Source organism: Abramis brama, assembly GCF_963993115.1.
Source record: "Abramis brama genome assembly, chromosome: 8".
Taxonomy (NCBI): Eukaryota; Metazoa; Chordata; class Actinopteri; order Cypriniformes; family Leuciscidae; genus Abramis; species Abramis brama.
The window spans coordinates 12,976,595-12,997,069 of NC_139970.1; the positions used below are offsets into that span (position 1 = coordinate 12,976,595).

At 39.6% G+C, this 20,475-nt stretch overlaps 1 protein-coding gene across 1 annotated transcript in view; it reads left to right on the plus strand.

Annotated features, from left to right (window-relative positions):
* mylka (myosin, light chain kinase a) overlaps window positions 1–20,475 on the plus strand; it is a 122,251-nt gene that overhangs the window by 16,513 nt on the left and 85,263 nt on the right. The window contains exon 2 of the mRNA XM_084123267.1: window positions 11,567–11,723. Within this exon, the coding sequence (XP_083979393.1) occupies window positions 11,568–11,723 (156 nt within the window). The 5' untranslated portion in view covers window position 11,567. The remainder of the gene's footprint in view (window positions 1–11,566; window positions 11,724–20,475) is intronic.

Genomic DNA, 20,475 nt, shown 5'->3' on the forward strand with positions numbered 1-20,475 from the left:
GCTCTTTGACAGTATAGTGTCCCGATCACTACACTGGGGCGTTAGGTCCCACACAGACCACAGGGTGAGCACCCCCTGCTGGCCTCACTAACACCTCTTCCAGCAGCAACCTGGTTTTCTCAGGTGGTCTCCCATCCAGGTACTAACCAGGCTCAGCCCTGCTTAGTTCAGTGAACCAGTCTTGGGCTACAGGGTGATATGGCTGCTGGCTATGCCATAGTGCCTCCCCTCAAAGAAATCAGGACAGAAGTGGTTGAAAGTGGACAAAAGAGACGGATTAAAACACCAGGTGTAAACGGGAATGTGCCTCCCTCGTCTACTTGTGATCTGATCAACCAAAACGCATCTTAATACCAGATGTAAACAGGTCCAAGAGCTCACACTTTATCTTGACACAACACTTGAGTATTCGCTTTGCAACTACTGTACAGAAAGTCTTGAAAACATGGCTTAAAATGAACAGAATTGAATGTTTGAATTGGACTCAAATGGGGTCTGAGAAGTCAAATTAAAATACTAATACTAATAGATGAAGTCACGGCTTGAATGGACATGAAAACATCTATGTTATCTTTTGTTTTGCTGTAAATTAATCAGTAACACTAAACTGACAATAATGTAAACCACTAGGAGACTGCAGACGGCTGTCATTCACTGTATAGCATTGATAAAAAGACTCTTACTATAAACATTTGTAATACAAGTATTTGTCCAAAATTAAGTTTTAATAGTATTTTCGTGAGACCTCTTACTAGACCGTCTCATTCTAGCGTTTAATTGCTGAGGAGGACACTAGACTACAAGCCTCAGAAGGACTGGACTAGGATGGACGCAGTCTCGGTAGGATGCAGCCTTCCGTTTGAGAAACACCCAATAAATGACCATAGCAACGGAAGTGAACAGAATACAAACACAGGAAATGATGATAAACAGACTTAAAGTCCTTAAAAAATGAAACAGTAAACACAACAGGTGACATGAACCATGTTTTTTTTTATTCTATCCAGCACCAGTCAGTAAGAAAAATGTATATATAGACATGTATGCAAAATATGCATTGATCTGCAAATAAGCAAACATTTTATTATACACTATCAAAAACTTAAACTGTATAGCTCAATATACTAAAACATCTAATTTATTTACTAATAATTCAAGTGTCCAAACAAGTAAACAAGTACAGGCTCCCATATAGTATTCTAAAAATGAGCAAAAACTACATTTGTGTAAATATGTGGTGACAAATAGAGGAATGCTGTGCAAGCATACTATGTTTTATATTCTTTGAAACTGCTTGTGCAGCAGGGAATATGCACGGAAAATAATTTGTGCTATTTTACCTAAAATGGCCTGTCTAGTACAGATTAATTCATATAAATGCAGCTATGTCCACATTCAAGCATTTCAAAGGGCTTAAACAGCTCGCACTGATTTGCGAGATTTACTTAAATTAACCAAAATTAAAATTAAATATTAGTAACTTTTCGTGTCATCAGTTGCGTGCATCCTGAAGGTATCCTGGTTCTTGGCTCATTTTGGCCCTGTCCCAAATGGCACACTTCATATAAACTTGCGGTCATGTGTGCACATGTACACTAAGTGCACAAGGGCAGGGTTCCTCAAATCCAGCCCTGGAGGGCCACTGTCCTACAGAGTTTAGTTCAAACCATGAACAAAATCACTTACCTGCAATTTTCTAGTAACTCTGAAGACTTTGACTAGCTTGTTCAGGTGCATTTGATTAGGGTTGGAACTAAACTCTGCAGGGCACTGGCCCTCCAGGACGGGATTTGAGGAACCTTGCCATGGGGTGTCCCAACTGTCATTTTAGGTTTCAGAAGGGTGCTCGCAAATGCCCTCAATGCGCACTTTTGCCGAGCCCGCAAGCCCGCTGTTTCCGCAGCAGACTTTTACCCGACAGTCAAAGCGGCATTACGTCACAAATGTGTGGACTTGGAGGAAGATTGCGAGGGCTTAGGGCTTTGGGACAGGGCCTTTGAGACATGAAGAATCACTCTGACTAGATCATTTAATCAGTGAGTTGTTGACTCGAGAAAAGCTGCAAGCGGATCAGTCTGATTCGCGAATGAATCACTCAATGTGAATAGCGAAATAATTCAACAGTTTCACTGAGAAGAATCAGCTCTTTATGAATCAGACATCGCTCTTGTGTCTCAGATGGTGATATGTCCAACTGCAGAGCCATATGCGACAACAGTGCCTGGAAGTTAGGGCAAAGCTGACAATTGCCTAACCTGCCCCCACCACTAAACCTAACTTCACTCTAACTCTAAGCTCCACCCTAGCAACCGATCTGAGACTGCTGACCTGGCGCTGCTGTCCTGAAACTACTGTGATGTACAGCGCTGCGGCTCTGCAGTTGGATACTATTGCTCAGAGGGGGTGGAGATTTCTTCAGTTCGAAATAATGAGGAATAAACTATATGTTTTCATAAAATGTAATGAAGTAAAAAGTACAAAATTATGCTTTGGAATTTATGATGTAAAAGTTTTGCAAAATAAAAATATTCTGATAAAGTACAGATACTTAAAGGAACACTCCACCGTTTTTTGAAATAGGGCTTATTCATATTCTTTCATACATTTAGATAGGTGGGTAAATGCATTTTTGTCTCAGTGCATGCATTGTTTTAGCTTGACAGGGTCGGCGCTAGCTTAGCTTAGCACAATGAATGGAATCCTTTGTTGCCAGCTAGCATGTCCTAAGTAAAAGTGATAAAAAAAACCCAAAAAAACCCCACGTAATTACTTCTTGTGGCCTGCGTATTCACAACGAGTACAAATAGTGATGCAGATTAACACTAGGCGATTTCTTAGGCAGATATTGACTTGAGACTATATTATGGGGAAGCACAGGCGAAGCATGGCTACTTAGGCGAAGCACTGCTACTTGGGCGCAGAGATATCACGCAACACATGAAATCCCACGACTTCTGTCAACATACCGGTGTGCAAGGAGTCAAAACACAGAAGAACAACACGCGTGATCTGCACCGAGTGTCTTCGCTTTTGGATTGTTTTTTTTGAGAAGTTACAGCTACAGTTACAGCAAACATGGTAATTATCTGCGTAGCAAAAGGTTGTGAGAACAAGCAAAGGACATACACGAATGTAATGTTTCACAGAATTCCATCGAATGTGGAACTGAGAAATAAATGGCTAGCTGCTCTGGAGATCTGTACTTCAACGCCTCTTTACAAAATCAAACAGTATCGTGTTTGCGAAGAGCATTTTGCACCGGAGGACTAAGTTACTTTGAAAAAATAGAATATGGGCCCAGAAAGACGGTACTACGTATTAAACATACGGCTGTCCCCATCCCATCTATTTTCAAAGCACAGGCAGAACAAAGTGCACATGTAAGTTGTCTTTTATTACTCTTCCTTATGTTAATCTATGTCTTTATTCGGTTGTAAGATAGATGCTGATAAGCTGTATATAGACTACGGTTCAAATAACGTTAGCCTCCTCTAGTATAACCTCATGTTGAATTCAACCTGTTTAGCATGAACAACCAAGCTAAAATAAAAATCGCTGTTATCATGTGTCATGTTTAAAATAATCACTTACTCTGTGGACAGCTGTCCATTTGGTCCATTCGGCGTGGGGCGTTTTTTCCAGTTCACTTTATCACACCGGAAAAAAAAAATCGAGTACTGCCGGATGGATCAGCACCGTGAAATCCTCGGTAGCTGTGACACAACTGCGGGCACGCTCATCTTGATCTGACACGTTGAGCCTGGTTATCGATGGCAGTAACTTGTCCCACTCGCCACAGCACAGACACTCTATTTCAGTCGGCATATTCCCCCACATTCACACCACCAGTTCGTGTTGGCTCTCATCCTCACGTCCTCGGGCTGTTGAGCGATCGCAACCTCCGCCTGTCGTTCTATTTCCACTCATTTTCTGTAAACTCTTGTATATAGGTATGGTTCTGGCTCACACAAAATCAGCCATGTTCATCGCCATTCATGTACTGTAGGGAAAATAGCCAGGCAGCTACTATTCACACCGGTATGTTGACGGAAGTCGTGGGATGTGTTGCGTGATATGTCTGCGCCCAAGTAGCTGTGCTTCGCCTAAGTAGCCGTGCTTCGCCTGTGCTTCCCCATAATATAGTCCCAAGTCAATATCTGCCTAAGAAATCACATAGTGTTAATCTGCATCGCTATTTGTACTCGTTGTGAATACGCAGACCACAAGAAGTAATTACGTGGGTTTTTTTTTTTTTTTTTTTTGATCACTTTTACTCAGGACATGCTAGCTGGCAACAAAGGATTCCATTCATTGTGCTAAGCTAAGCTAGCGCCGACCCTGTCAAACTAAAACAATGCATGCACTGAGACAAAAATGCATTTACCCACCTATCTAAATGTATGAAAGAATGTGAATAAGCCCTATTTCAAAAAACGGTGGAGTGTTCCTTTAAATTACCTTTTAACTGTCCACCACTGGAATTGGGGAATGTTGGACATTGTCTGTTCCATAAGGAGACACTGGCTAATGTAAATTATTCATATAACTACCACAAATTACATTGAAAAAGCTTTAAGTACAGTAGCTGAGAATATACTGAAGGTGCCGACCGTTACATATCAAGAGTTCAGTATAACACTGGTCTGTATGTGAGAGTGATACAAAAGAAGCCATTACTCAAAACAACCATGTTAAAGCCTGTCTAGAGTCTGCAAACAAGCATAATGGTAAAAAGTCTGGACAGAGAGAGAAAAAGAGGAGGGCCCATCAAACATTCAGCTGTATTTACCTATCTGGTGAGGTTGCATGCCTTGCATGCATGCTGCACTCTGTCACATTTGAACCATTTAATTGGAGATATAAAGCATCCTCTTGGCAGATCCAGATGAAATAATAACTAATGCATAGTGCTGTCAGGGTGCGTTCCCAAGACTAGAGCTTTTGGTGTGAACCTGAGCCTGTTTGTCATTGTTAGTGTTAATTTCGTTAACGAAATCTATGATGAAAAATATTTGTTGACAACCTTTTTTTCCATGACTACAATACGATGAAAAGACAACAGCAACGTCATTAAACAATAACTGTCTATATTACAATACAATGTCGTTGACGAAAAAAGACGAGACTAAATACTTGACAATAACTCTTTTGTTGAATAAAAGTGACAAAATATTACAGACTGTTTTCAAGAATTTAAATCCCCCCAATCAAAGCTTTTCTGTTAAAAGAACATGTTTCCTACCTGGTGTTTTACTTAATATTTGCAATCTGGCAACCATCCGCACATGCTCTCTCTACACTGAGGAAGAAGCGGATGATCTGAAAACACTGACAAAGTAAGCTGGAGTTCAGTGATCTCCATTTGAGAATGTTCTGCTTAAAGTGTCATTCAGTCTGTCTGTGTTCCTTCATGAGCAGTTTCAATGATGAACTGTAATAAATCCAAACATGGATCTTTTGACTATTTTTGCAATTGCAGTTGTTTAATAAATGCACATACTGTGTAAGTAAGTACTGTGTGTCACTCTGTGACAATATAAAGTTGTTTTTGCTTTTATTTTAATAGAAAAACATAAATGTAATTTGGAATTATTGGATAACTAGAATTTTTTTTAAAGTGTCTTGTTTTACATGTAGCCTGCCACCTATATGATAAATAGCAATAAATAAACCCTTCTTATGGGTTGACATTCTCTTTATTTGAGCTTAAAGGTGAAAGTGCAATAAATAAATGTCTATTTATTATAACTGATTATAGTTTGAGCCATATAATCTGGATTATCACTTTAACTATTATGCAGCATGACGAAAATGTGACTAAAAAGTTTTCATTGACTAAAACTAGACTTATAATTGCCAGACATTTAGTCGACTAAAACTCGACTAAATAAAAACAGGACAAGTTTGACTAAATATGATAAAAAACTAAAAAGTACATTTGTCACAGGACTAAGACTAAATAAAAAAAATAGCTGACAATAAAATAGCTGGTTGGTATAAAAGTAGCCTAGTCTTCAGAACTCATTCTAGTCACTCAATGTGGTCACTTAAAGTTGCTTTAGTGTAGGACATCTGGGAAAATGCTAACTCTAGCCTGATAGCAGAAAAAGCGTATGTCCCACCCTCCCTGCAAATTAGGGCTGTCAACGAATATTCTAAATTCGAATATATATTCGAATAGTTTTAAAAAACAGAAATTCGAATGTGAAAATTAATATTCGAATGTGGAAAAACGCCCGCGGTAGCAGAGGCGTGGCTGTCTGCCTTGCAAGTGGGCGCTGCATGAGGGGTCAGGGACAGGTCACAGGAAGAAGCGTTAACAGTAAACAGAAACATTACTAAAGAGTAACGTTAGGCTACTGTACTGACTGAATAGATATTGCGCAGCATGAATAAGGTAGGGCTGGACCCGAATATTCGAATTCGTTCGGTAGGTTGGTATTCGATTTGAAAATTTGACATTCGAATATTCTGTTTTTTTTTTTTTGCACACTTGGGATCCCCCGCAAAACGGTTGGCATTTGCGCTTGAATAAGGCCGGCACACACTGGCTGCGTGGCGTGATCGTCTCAGCTGCGTGGCATGTCCATTTTTATTTTGGCTCTCATGTTAACAGGTTGGAGTTTGCACACTGCCTGCATGAGACATGCATCTCAGGCGCAGCTCGAGCCACGCAGAAAACGCGCGCATGCTAGAAATAGAACCAAAGCCTGAGTGTTCCAGCAATGGGAGTGTTCTCTGGCTAGAGCGCAGAACAGCAGAGTTTGTATGGACCGAAGTGCATGCCTGAGCTTGTGTTTTGGGTTAAGCTGCGTTGCTTTGACATTGTGGAAAATAGAATAATAGAAACAAAATGTAGGCTATTCGCCTTTTTACCCGTTATTATCAATCTAAATTAATCTTGTTTTTAATTTAACTTAATTTCGTTTTTCTTTAAATTTCATTTTTCTTTATTTAAATTTCGTTTTTCTTTATTTAAATTTCGTTTTTTCTTTATTTAAATTTCGTTTTGCTTTATTTAAATTTCGTTTTTTTCTTTATTTAAATTTCGTTTTTCTTTATTTAAATTTCGTTTTTTCTTTATTTAAATTTCGTTTTTCTTTATTTAAATTTCATTTTTCTTCATTTAAATCTACCATTTACTGTGTCAGTAATTTGTTAGCCAGAAAAATATGAAACTACCTTAAAAGTATTGCTTAATTTAACAGACCTGTGTGTGTGTGTGTTTAATATCACTAGTGCAGTGTCGGAGCATATAAGCCCTGCCTGCGTGAGGTACGTGCGCCGCTTCCCGCTCGCGCTGTTCTGTAGTTTACTAAAAGTTTATTAATTCTGAATGTGTCGGGTCTCGCGTGTCCATCTATATTGCACCTGCACTCCCTTGTGAAGTCGATTGGATGAACGGTTCTCGAAATAATAAGAATGCAAACGGACATAGACACAGAGAATACTGCCTTTAGAGAGAAGAATATGTTCATCCCTCTCTCTCCGAAGCTTCGAATATTCGATGTTCATTACTACCGAAGCTTCGAAGCTCAAAAAATGGTATTCGGACCAGCCCTAGAATAAGGTAGGTTAGATACAGCAGTTTCATGCACTTGATTATTTACAGTTTCATGTCAAGGAAAAGTTCAATTTTTACCACAGCACAGCTCGCTCGGAGCGTTCAATGTCGGATTCGCGTCTACGCGTCTAGGACTCTTGAACATTTTGAATTCGCGCGTCAAAAGCAAAAGTTTGATGCGCGGAGAGCGTGACGCCTCATTTGCGCCACAAGACCTCCAGATGCGCGTAAACGCATCTTTACATTGACTTAACATTGAAATCACTCGCGCCAGACGCTCTATTCGCGTTTGGTGTGTGAACGCAGCGGGTGAGGGCGAGAGAGAGAAAGAGTGCCTGCGAGTGAGCGAGTGAGAGTGAGGTCTGCGGTCTTGGCCATTAGGAGATTTACTTGTTTGTTTTTGTGTAGGTAATACGTTGTCAAATATGTTTAAACTTAAATAAACTACCTATACAAGTAGTTATGTCTCTTTGTATTAATTTGTCCTGTTATTGACGTAATGTGCGTCATTGACAAAATGCGCAACCAGATGTTCGAATAGTTCGAATATTCGTGTGTTTTTTAGAGGGAATATTCAAACGTCATTTTTGAGCAATTGTGACAGCCATACTGCAAATCGGCGTCCTAAGCCACGCCTCCTGAAAGCATGAACACGCACAGCCAAGAAGACCGGAGACAGCATTACTGCAATATCAATACCAATACCAACGCACTGATGACTTATTATGTCTTTGTGAACAGCCTGCGCAGTGGGATGCAAACACGCATTGACTGACAGGGAACACATGCTATAGGACCCTTCGGACCAAACATTTTATGATCCTACACCTTTCACAGATGACATTATTATTTATAAAAATTAATTTAAACCTCTTAACAGAGTGATTGCTATCAGGATATGAGGAGACTTTCAACCAGCATAACAACAACAACAACAACAAAAAAGCAGAGAATCACCTATGGCACCTTTAAGTCACATTGATTCTGCAAATGAATCAAGTGTAAAAACATCCTCTGTGTAAGTCAGGAGTGCATAGCCTCTGCTGACCACTTACTGCAACAGGCTTAATGTGTTCAGCCATGAAAGTTGTCAATCCAAGGACCTAAAAGGAAATGGCTGTGTTTTCACTTGCTGTTTGTGTGCGTTCCTGTATTTGTGTGTGCGTGACTGCGCGTATGTGTAAAATGTGCAAGCACATGTGTCATAGTAATGCCTGTCCACAGAATTTAGGATACCATATGGTTACACTTTAACTCAAAGGTCAAAATGTGATGTGTTTCAGAAAAGATCTTTTTGCTCCATGTTCATAAATCAGCTTAAATGCTCATGTGTGACTGAGTTTTTTTTTTACCTTTTAGGGTATATGCAGATTTATGAACATCATTTAAATAATAAAATAACTATCACTTTGGTCAATTAGAGGGTATTTTTGGATAATGAAGTGAAGTTCATGTTTATACTTGAATACTGGATTGTGCTTGGTAATATTATAATTCTAAGTGGCTGATTTAGAATTAGTTCCAAAAATAACTGTTTTCAAATGGGTTTATCCCATCTACTCATCAATGCATCACTTATAATTACATTTTCCCCTTTTCTCCAAGGAGAAAGTATTGCATTTTTTTATTTAAAAGAAAAAAATGGTTGTGTGTGATTACAAATGCATGCACTGATAAAAACCCATATATCCCCTATTAGGACATTATGGAACACTCTAGAGGCCTGATCGAAAATATATGGTGCTAAATTCTGTGTGAACAAGAAGAATTTAGTGTAGGTCATTGGAGGGAGCATAACCCTTTTTAAAAATACATGCTTAAAAATCGATTGAACCTGATACATTCATTGGCATCATAGGTGCATTTTAAGCCTGGTTCACACGGCAGGATAATTAGGCCGATTTTAGTCCCGATTCACCCCTTCCGACAATCTTAAGGATGCTCCGATTATTGTAAAATAATCTGATCAGATATTCCTGCCGTGTGTGGTGTGTTAAGACTGCTCTCGTCTGCTCGGAAGGACGTCGGGACCGCTCCGATCTCAAATCAGGGATATCCAACATGTTGGATTTTTTGGCCCGATTTCTCCTCGTGTGTGGTGTCCCCCGGGGACAAATGAGCACGCAGCCTGTGGATTGTGGCATGTAGCCAATCAGAAAGCGAGGTGACGAGGCGGCGAGGAAGCACCGGGAAACAAAATCAAAACAGCCGGCAGCAGCTCGCGTTGTCTCCACTTCTTTGACCATCGCCTTTTCTTTTGATAACGTTTTTTTTTTCAGTTAAAAACAAACTACAAACTATCGCCACTGCATCCTCTTCGTCTGCCATGATTGTTTACTCTGAAGTCACGTTTGATCTCGAGGGATTTTGCGAGATTTCCCGTCTGACCTGGGAATGCTCGGGAGTCAAATCAGTTTGTGTGTGATGTGTTGATTTTGCCGTGTGGCTGCACACTGTACGACCAAAACTGTTAGACCCGTGATTTTTTATCGCCGTGTGTGGGGTCTCTCAGGTTTGGAAAATCGGCCGACAATTTTAAAATCGTCCCGTGTGAACCAGGCTTTAGGCACATTAGGTACATCTTGCTAGTATTGGGTTGGACCCCTTCAGAACTGCCTTAATTGTTCATGGCATAGATTCAATAAGGTGCTGGAAACATTCCACAGATATTTTGGTCCATATTGACATGATAGCATCACGCATTTGCTGCAGATTTGTCAGCTGCACATCCATGATGTGAATCTCCCATTACAACACATCCCAAAGCTGCTCTATTGGACTGTGGACTGTGACTGTGGAGGCGATTTGAGTTTAGTGAACTCATTGTCATGTTCAATTAATTGAGATGATTTGAGATTTGTGACATGGCACGTTATCCTACTGGAAGTATCCATCAGAAGATAGGTAACACTCATGGGTCATTAAGAAACGGACATAGTCAGCAACAATACTCAGGTAGGCTGTGGCATTTAAATGATGCTCAATTACTAAGGGGCCCAAAGTGTGGCAAGAAAAATATCCCTCACACCATTACACCAACAGCAGCCTGAACCACAGATACAAGGCAGGATGGATCCATGCTTTCATTTTGTTTATGCCAAATTCTGACCCTACCATCCACTCATCCACTCATCAGAGCAGGCAACGTTTTTACAATCTTTTATTGTCAAATTTTGGTGAGCCTGTGTGAATTGTAGCCTCAGTTTCCTGTTCTTATCTGAAATGAGTGGCACCTGGTATGTCTTCTGCTGCTGTAGCTCATCTGCTTCATCTGCTTTTACTTGAGTTGCAGTTGCCTTATATCAGCTCGAACCAGTCTGGTCATTCTCCTCTGACCACTGGCTTAAACAAGGCATTTTCGCCCACAGAACTGCCGCTCACTGGATATTTTCTCATTTTCAGACCATTCACTGTTAACCCTAGAGATGGTTGTGCGTGAAAACCCTGTAGATCAGCAGTTTCTGAAATACTAAGACCAGCCTGTCTGGCACCAACAACCACGCCACAGCAAAGTCACTTAAATCACCCTTTTTTCCTATTCTGATGCCCAGCTTGAACTTCAGATCGTCTTGAACATGTCTACATGCCTAAATGCAATGAGAGACTGCCATGTGATTGGCTGATTAGATATTTGTGTTAACAAGTAGTTGAACAGGTATACCTAAAAAAAGTGGCTTATAAATGGTATCATGGTATTTTCAATTAAAAATGTTGCATTTTTGTGTCTGCTCAAAAAAATTCAAGGGCCAGATTATTAATAATAATAATAAAAAAAAAAATATATATATATATATATATATATATATATATATATATATATATATATATATATATATATATATATATATATATATATATATTTATTTATTTTTTTTAACTTTTTTTTTTTTTTTAACTTTTTTTCCCTTTCTAGCTCAAAGCAATTGCATCAGCCACAATTTCAAAAAGCTAAATGAACTTGACATGGAACTCAAAACTTTTCTGTTTTTCTTGTATTTACAGAATGATGGGTGACGTTCAGTTTGTTACAGGATCTCATGTCTCCAAGACAACTATGACTCTGGGACGAGCTTCCCCCAGCAAAGAGCCCCCCGTTTTTACCCTCCCGCCACGTAATACCCGCATCTGCCAAGGGGGTACCGCACGCCTTGAAGGGAAGGTGAGAGACAATCTTCAGAACTATCCTGATCCAGACCCTCAACTGATCCTCATGTAATGAAGCAGACACTGTGTCTGCCAATGAATTTCATTTAAGACTCCCAACAATAATCTATTTTAGACACTAGCTCTATTCCAAAACCGAGTATGCTGCCTTGCTGTCTGCTGCACGCATAGGCAGCTGACAGTTGTGAATGGATGGCCCTGTTTTTCTAAGAATTTACAGAAATATGTGTCCCTTCTTTTGATTTGTCAAGCCTTCATCCTATGTCCTAAGCAGATAGCAAAGAAATATAAAATGTTATGTAAGATTATATGATGAGTTTTTCTTTTGAAGATTTTTTATCAGGCAAACATCTGTGTTTTATTATGTTCTCAGAGTGTGTTGAGGACAGTGCATTTGGACACTTACTTGCAGTCTCAGACTGACACAGCAGGCAGATACTCCAATAATGTGTCTGTTAAAGCTGTGTGTGCTGTCTGAGGCCAGAGAAAATTTACATTTTAAGAGGGTCTGAGAGAGTAAACTTCAGAATAAAGCACTTTTTGTGCTTTAGACATGAAAATGAGTTCATGTTCGATCACGTCTTCGATTAATTTTTTCTTCGACAAATATTCCTGTCATAGGCACCACAAATGATGTTTCATTAAACAAAGTTTAGAAGGTGCATGTTCAAATAATCAATCCAATCAACTTGTCATCAACAATCATCATGTCTATCCTATCAGCATGAGAGGAAGCATATATATATATATATATATATATATATATATATATATATATATATATATATATATATATATATACATATATATATATATTCACTCAGTCGACTCACCTACATTCCTTGACAGTTTCGGGCCGAATACTGAGCCCGGAGCCCTCTCTTCGGACAGCACGCCAAATATGCATACCATTTATTCAATCCGACTTATTTGTAAGTGTGAACTCGTGAAACACAGATAGGCAAATTGGTAACGGTATACAGAGAACCATTTGCGCTTTAAACTCCCAACCCAGCACTGATGAGTTATTTATTTTAAATGATTATCAATCCAAATTGGGCCAAACCCAGCTTCCTTACCAAATAGTTTAAACTCAGCGTTTTGGTTGGCATGTGATTTGGTGTCTGTTGTTAATCATCTAGCTATTATATTCTAACACCACATTTTTTGGCTTTGTACAAGTTGAAAAATACAGCCTTGCTGATCACCAGCATAAAGTATGTTTTGCATGCTGAGACCTGAATGGGATGCTGGTTTCTGGTTTGCTGGTCACCATCATGGGTAGCGGGAGTGCTGGTGGACAAGCTACACCAGCTCAGTTTTGCTTGACAACAGTATGACTATGCTGGTCCACCGGTTAGACCAGCACTATACCGGCTCTAAAAAGCATAAACTAGCCTGGACCAACAGGGAATTTATGCTGGTTTATGCTGGATTTTTCAGCAGAGCAATGTGGGGTTAACATGGCAAAATGCTCCTGAGCAGGGTTTCAAAACCTGTGGGAAAAAAGTTGCACTAGCCTAAATTCTAAATTACATGCGTTAAATATTTATCTACCCGGGATTAAAAGCAGGGTAATTATTTTAATTTGACATGCCGTATCTACTTCAATAATTTTTAGCAGTTGAATTCAGATGCTAAGGAGCCCCTAAAGGGACGTTGTGGTAGAAAACATTTGGGATGGTCTTTTAAATATTTTTTGTTCCCTCGCAAAGATATTTGCGTTCCCATGCAAAAACTGTTGTGAGCTTTATAATATAAATTGATCTCTATGAGCAGGTGGCTGAGAGACAAGTCCGAAGGGACCGTCTGCAAAAAATGGGGAGGAGCACGTTCAAATAATCAATCCAATCTGCTTGCCATCAAACAATTACTATGTCTACCCTATCAGCATGAGAAGAAGCATATATATATTCACTCTGTCAACTCACCTAACATTCCTTGACAGTTTTTCAGCATCCCTCCACCACCCCGACTCCTCACTCTTGGCTCATTCTTTTACAGCCAGGAATACGGGGGTAGTACTCTGGGTTTGGGCCGAATACCGAGCCCGGAGCCCTCTCCTCGGACAGCATGCCAAATACGCTTTTATTCTATCTGACTTATTTGTAAGTGCGAACTCGTGAAATATAGTGATTAACTTCAATGTTACAAACTGTAGTGTCACCACATTCAGTTTACACATCAATGGTCTTCCACTGGTCATACTACAATAGCCTGGTTCTACCAGACTCCGTACATTTAATTTGTACAGAGAGTCTGGCTCCTCTCCATTGACAGGCGTTAACTTTCTTGTAGGCGGGTATTCTGTTGAAGTTTAAAACTATTGGATCTGCCCAGAGTCACTCTGGATCTGCCATAACCAATCGCTAACCTTTGGTCGTGACGTAAGCCTACAACTCAAACTAATGCACGACATCAACGTCATCGTTCTCAGCCACTCCCTCTGTTCGCTGATTGGGCCGCCAAAAATTTGGCCGGAGAAAACCAAAGAATATACCACAATCCCAGACGTAGTACTGAAGGGAAATAAAATTGAGCGGAAGTACGCAGGAGGGCGGAGCCAGGCTAATACTACAACACTTCATGACAGAAATTCAAAAAATAAATTGTAATAAATAAAAAAGCTACAATTTGAGACCAGAAATGCTTCATGTTAACTGTAAGAGTAAAAAAAAAAAAAAATGATTACGTACTTATTTGTAAGAAAGTCTGGGAATCATAACTAATTTATGTATGCAGCTGTCATGTCACATGACAAAAGAACGAACGGACCAGACCTGGTCAGACCTGAAGACTCGGGAGGTAAACTAATCATTTCTCTTTCCGGTACAGACAGCATAGCCTCTATGGGGCTGTCACGGGATGAACGAATGACTCGGACCTGAACCTGAAGACTCGAGAGGTGAACTAATAATTTCTGTTTCCTATACAGAACCTATAGGATGTTGCGCATGTGTGGTCTACACAAAATGAACAAATCACTCTCTGAGAAAGCTTGTTGTTCCCAAGTCATATTAAAGATTCATTCAAAATGAATGAATCGATCATGACCGACCCCACACTACAGCATACCGGCAACAACAAAACAGTACAATCTCACGCACTGAAAATGTTAGAAACTGTCAGTAATAGTGTTCTGCCTTATATGTTCGAACCGGAGTCGGACAGTGATGGAAAGACTCAAGAAGAAGTGACAACATATAGAATGCAACAGGACATTTCTGAATGGTTAATTGTTGAATTTATGTAGTAGATTTAACTATCTTCAAGTCATTGATTAGCATGCATAAATAAGTAAATACAAAGTGACAATATTTGTGTGTTTGAGATATTAAATGCACCCAGGTATATGTGAAAAATATGATAGAAATACAAAATGTCTGCTTTTTCTACATGTCCTCTCCACCTGTGTGCACGTCTCATCAGCTCTGGGGCGCTGGAGAAATGCCCCTGGGAGGCGGGTCTGTGGAGCAGCTTAGCCAATTGCTGATTAAATAAATAAATGTTTGACATAAACTGTAGCCAATCAGCAAGCTCAAATCTAGTCTATGGGTGATTCTTTTAGCGCCTTTTAGCGCCTCTGTGCCATCTTTCACCGACGGCCTGATGCCGATTCAACATGTCGAATCGGGCGAAAAAAAAGCCGACGAGGACCAATTTCTGCCGACGGTGCGGAACACACTGAGAAAACTAACCCCGGATTTCCACCAACTGTGGAACGGCTGCGGATCGGCTCCGCTGCTTGTCGGCTCCGTGCTCCGCTGTCATTCAACACCCACCAGGTCCGGATTTGTTGTGGAACGGCTGCGGCCATGACTAACAGCTGAAGTCACGAGGACCCACGAGATCTCGCAAATTCACGTATGATCGCGCGATATAAGTGCTGAATTGCTGCGGAGCTCTCCGGCATCCGGCAAAAATAGAAGCTCTGCGTATCTGCTCCGGAGGGCTGCGGATCGCCAGAGTTGGAATGCAGCCGTTCCGCAGTCAGTGAAAATACACACACTGACTTTAATGGAAACCTATTGACTCCACCGCCGTTCTGGAGTGGATCCGCAGCCGTTCCGCAGTTGGTGGAAATTAGGGGTTAGTCGGCCAACGCACAAAAACTGTCCGACAGCTGACCGTCAGCTTGGTGTGTGTTCAGGCTAGCGATAAAGGGAAGCAGTGCGTGCGAGGTTTCTCTCGGAGCTGGTACACTAGAAAGGCCTGTCTAGCTGGATGCGGTCATGCTAATGCCTTATTTTGCTTTCCATTCTTACTTTTTAAAACAACGGGGACAGATCCAGCATTGACAGTTACCGGAGTGAGGGATATGAAGCACCTGTCTGAGAAAGAAACTAACGTTAAACAGTTTGAGTTCAATTTTTAATATGGGCATTAAATAATTATTGACTTTTTCAAAGAACACTGGGATCCTGCAGTTTGTACTGTGTTTGGGTGGTTATTACTACTACTAATAATAATGATGATGATTTTTATTTATATAGGCCTAGCGCCTTTCCAACACCCAAGGTCACTTTACAAAGATAGGTTAAGGCAGTGGTTCTCAAACTGGGGTACGTGAGGTGACAGAAGGGGGTAGCCTAGGCGAACAATGCTGAATTTTGCCGTTCATTCAATTCTACTCCACCTTAAAATAACATTAAAACTTAGCATGAATTTCTAGGTGGAGAAGTGGGGATTTAGCACTTACTAGCATGAACAAACTAATATAGACACATACACAGTTCATTTTATACACAGTATTGTCCGTATTTTTTGCAACAAAACAATAGCTCCAACGAGAGCCACAGCAGTGTTCGTGAACGGATCTGCTGCTTTGAACAAATAGTGAGAGTCAATGATTCATTCATAATTACAGCCACTTGCTTCGTTACTGATGAATGAATGACTCGATGATTCGCTCATAAAGACCATGACTTGCCGCCACCTACTGGCGGATTTAATTTAATATTTAAAAGCATCACTTCGTTTTTACAATCATTGCATATTTCTCTATTGAATTAAAAAAAAAAAAATTATTTAAAGCATTATTTATTTTATAAAGGTAAAATATGCACTGGAAATATCGATTTAAAGGGGCAAATATTGTCCCTTACTGAAAAAGGAGTGACTGCAGAGAGGGGGTACGCAGAAGGATGTTAAAAGCCTCAGGGGGTACAACACTCTAAGAGAACCACTGGGTTAAGGAATAGAACAAAATCAACACTAAATCACAATACACATATCAAGGGCAGAAAGTAATACACAGAGGTCACTTACAAAGCTAGGTTAAAGATACAAACAAATAGGGATTCAAACAAACAACATATAATAAGGTAGAATTTACAGACTGTGAGCTGAAGAGATCTGAATCAGCTCTGAATCAGAAAGAGGCTGTTTTTGATTTATTTAAAAAAATAAGTGAGTGGATTTTTACCATTATAGCCTGGTTGTTCTCACTCACTGTGGACTCACATCGGTGTCCAAGCACCTTATAAAAGTGAAATTTGCATAATAGGTCCCCTTTAAAGGCAGCACAATACATGGAAGTCTCTTTTACTAATCAGACGTATTCAAAGAAGCTATATTACAAATCCGTCTGTGGTGAGTCAGGTGTGGAAGTGTTGTCTGTGTATCCATAGTCCTGGTTCACCTGGTTTCCATTTTTTTAATGACAAATTCAGCCTCCTGCTGTTATGGAGAGTTATTTCCAAAATACTTGCTAACTGGCCATTAGCCATAGTTTATAAGTGAAGTGAAGTGACGTGTAACTCTCTGTTGCCAAATATGGTGTCCCATTCTCGGATTTTGTGCTCTGCATATCACCCATCCAAGGTTCGGTGCCTTACTCAAGGGAACCGCAGTTGTGGGTAATGAGAGTGGAAGATAGCGCTGTTCATTCACTTCCCCACCGACATTTCCTGCCGATACTGAGAACAAGTCAGACTCTCTAACCTTAGGCTACAACTTCCCCCTAAAGGTTTTTTTTTTTTTTTTTTTTTTTTTTTTTTGCAGTGTATTCAAGTTCAACCTTTTCTTACAGTTGCTGGTAATGTGAGGCAACACCATTTTCATTGCCGCTAGTTCTTTGATGCCAGTTTAGTGACACAGCATTAAAACCTTTTAGAATATCTAAGCAAGCACCCTAGTATTGTGCCAGCGAGTTTTGGAAGGGCAAACACCACTCACATTTTTTTCAGATTATATAAATAAAATATTGAATTGTCTTTGTAATTTAGTGTAATGTATTGACACACAGAATAACAGGCATTCCATTTCAGGTCACACAGACCTAAGTCTTCAAACTGTGTGCTACCTACAGTGCTTCCTTATGGCATGTTTTATGCAAGAATAATTCAGTATTTCTCCTAAAGCGTAAAGTGTTCTAGCAGACACAGGAAAGCCCTGAGCGCAGGTACAGCTGCTGGATTGGAGTGAATTTGCTATGGCTGTCAGTGGAAAGTCTGACAGGATCTCCTCTATCTTCATGAATTAGCACTAGCTGAATTCACATACATTTTTACATACACAGACAGTAACTGTTTTTGCTCTTAGCTGACATTCCTAGGCTGAGAACAACACCTGAAAACAACACACATGACCCAGCTTCATTTTTAACATGCCTTTTCATGCACTGAATTTAATTTGCTTTTAGCTGTTGACTGAAGTAAACTTTGCATTAAAATAGCAGCATCTTAGAGTTAAACTCTTTGTTTTAAAAGGGCTTTCTGTAGAATTCAGAAACACTTGTTATTAGTACAACTTTTAAAAGTGTACAAATGTATGTCTATTTGTGGGTTGACATGCTAGGCTATTTGTTTTTTTCCGTTTTCTGCTCAGTGTGGTATCTTGTCTAATATGTGTGGTATCTTGCAGTGGAATGGGGAAAATGCACAAGGTCTCGAGATGCGTCTTTTAAAAGTTGAACTTATTTTAACTTGAGTGCCGCGTTTTTAGAACATTGTGTCATGCGCGAGATGCTGCAAAAGACGTGAAGTTTAAAGTTTAAAACATTAAAACTTAGCATGTATTTCTTGCAGGTAAAATGACATAAATAGGCTACTTGACATCCGATCAAATTACCTCAACTTTTGCGGTCAAAACTGACTGCATTCACATAAGCAGCGAGCATATGATATGTTTCGTGCAGGTTATGCAGTCTTGGCAAATCGCGCTATACTGCCGTTCTCGACGTACCTTTGTAAAACTGGGGATTTAGCACTTACTAGCATGAAGAACAATAATAGACACATACACAGATCTATAGAGATCAATTAAAGATTCAAACTCTCTTCGATACAGAAACTTTTAAAAGTGTACACATGTACATCTATTTGTGGGTTGACATGCTAGGCTATTTGTTTTTTTCCGTTTTCTGCTCAGTGTGGTATCTTGTCTAATATGTGTGGTATCTTGTTTAGTTTCACATGAGATGGTTATCTTACTTGGAATTAAGGTACAGCTGTATTTGCATAAGGTCTAGAACTGATGGAAATACTTATTTGGGCAATTCTGCTTCTTAGGGCTGGTTCACACAGAAAGCGGTTTTGCTTTGAAAAATGGGAAAGAAAACGCAGGCAGTGGAATGGGGAAAATGCGCAAGGTCTCGAGGCACATCTTTTAAAAGTTTAACTTATTTTAACTTGAGTGCCGCGTTTTTAGAACATTGTGTCATGCGCGAGATGCTGCAAAAGACGCAAAGTTTAAGGTTTAAAAAATTAAAACATTAAAACTTAGCATGTATTTCTTGCAGGTAAAATGCCGTAAACAGGCTACTTGACATCCGATCAAATTACCTCATGTTTTGTGGTCAAAACTGACTGCATTCACATAAGCAGCGAGCATATGATATGTTTCATGCAAGTTATGCAGTCTTGGCAAATCGCGCTATACTGCCGTTCTCGACGTACCTTTGTAAAACTGGGGATTTAGCACTTACTAGCACGAAGAACAAATATAGACACATACACAGATCTATAGAGATCAATTAAAGATTCAAACTCTCTTCGATACAAAAACTTTTAAAAGTTTACAAATGTATGTCTATTTGTGGGTTGACATGCTAGGCTATTTGTTTTTTTTCCGTTTGTTTCTCAGTGTGCTATCTTGTCTAATATGTGTGGCGGGCAGTGGAATGGGGAAAATGTGCAAGGTCTCGAGACGCATCTTTTAAAAGTTGAACTTATTTTAACTTGAGTGCTGCGTTTTTAGAACATTGTGTCATGCACGAGATGCTTCAAAAGACGCTAAACTCGAGTGCAACGGTCATACATTGAAATATAAAGTAGCGCAGTGGAATGGAAAAGAGAGATTTTTCCGGTAAAGGATGAGAGCTTATTAATTACGAAAATAATTATTTATTTTTGCTAATTATTATTTTATTTCGGTTAGTTTTTCAGTAACTGTTGTTTAGTTGTTTAGTTTAGTTTTAATTTCTAATTTATTTCAGTTTACGGAAATGTTTTTTGACCAATAGTTTTAGTTTCAGTTTTCATTTACGAAAATAACCTTGCATATGAAAGGCTTTCGGAAGCGTGCGTTAATGTCACATCCTTTTGATTTTCCTTGCAAAAAGGAAAATTGCTCCCGAGTCCTTCACATAAAACTCAGTTTGCAGGTTATCATAGACAACCTGTCTATGAACCCATTTTTAAAGTTTTGTTACAAGTTGTTCACACATTGGCAATAAAAAGTGATTAATACATGAAAATTGTTACATATAGCCCCTTTAACAGATGAAGGAAATATTTGTCATAGTA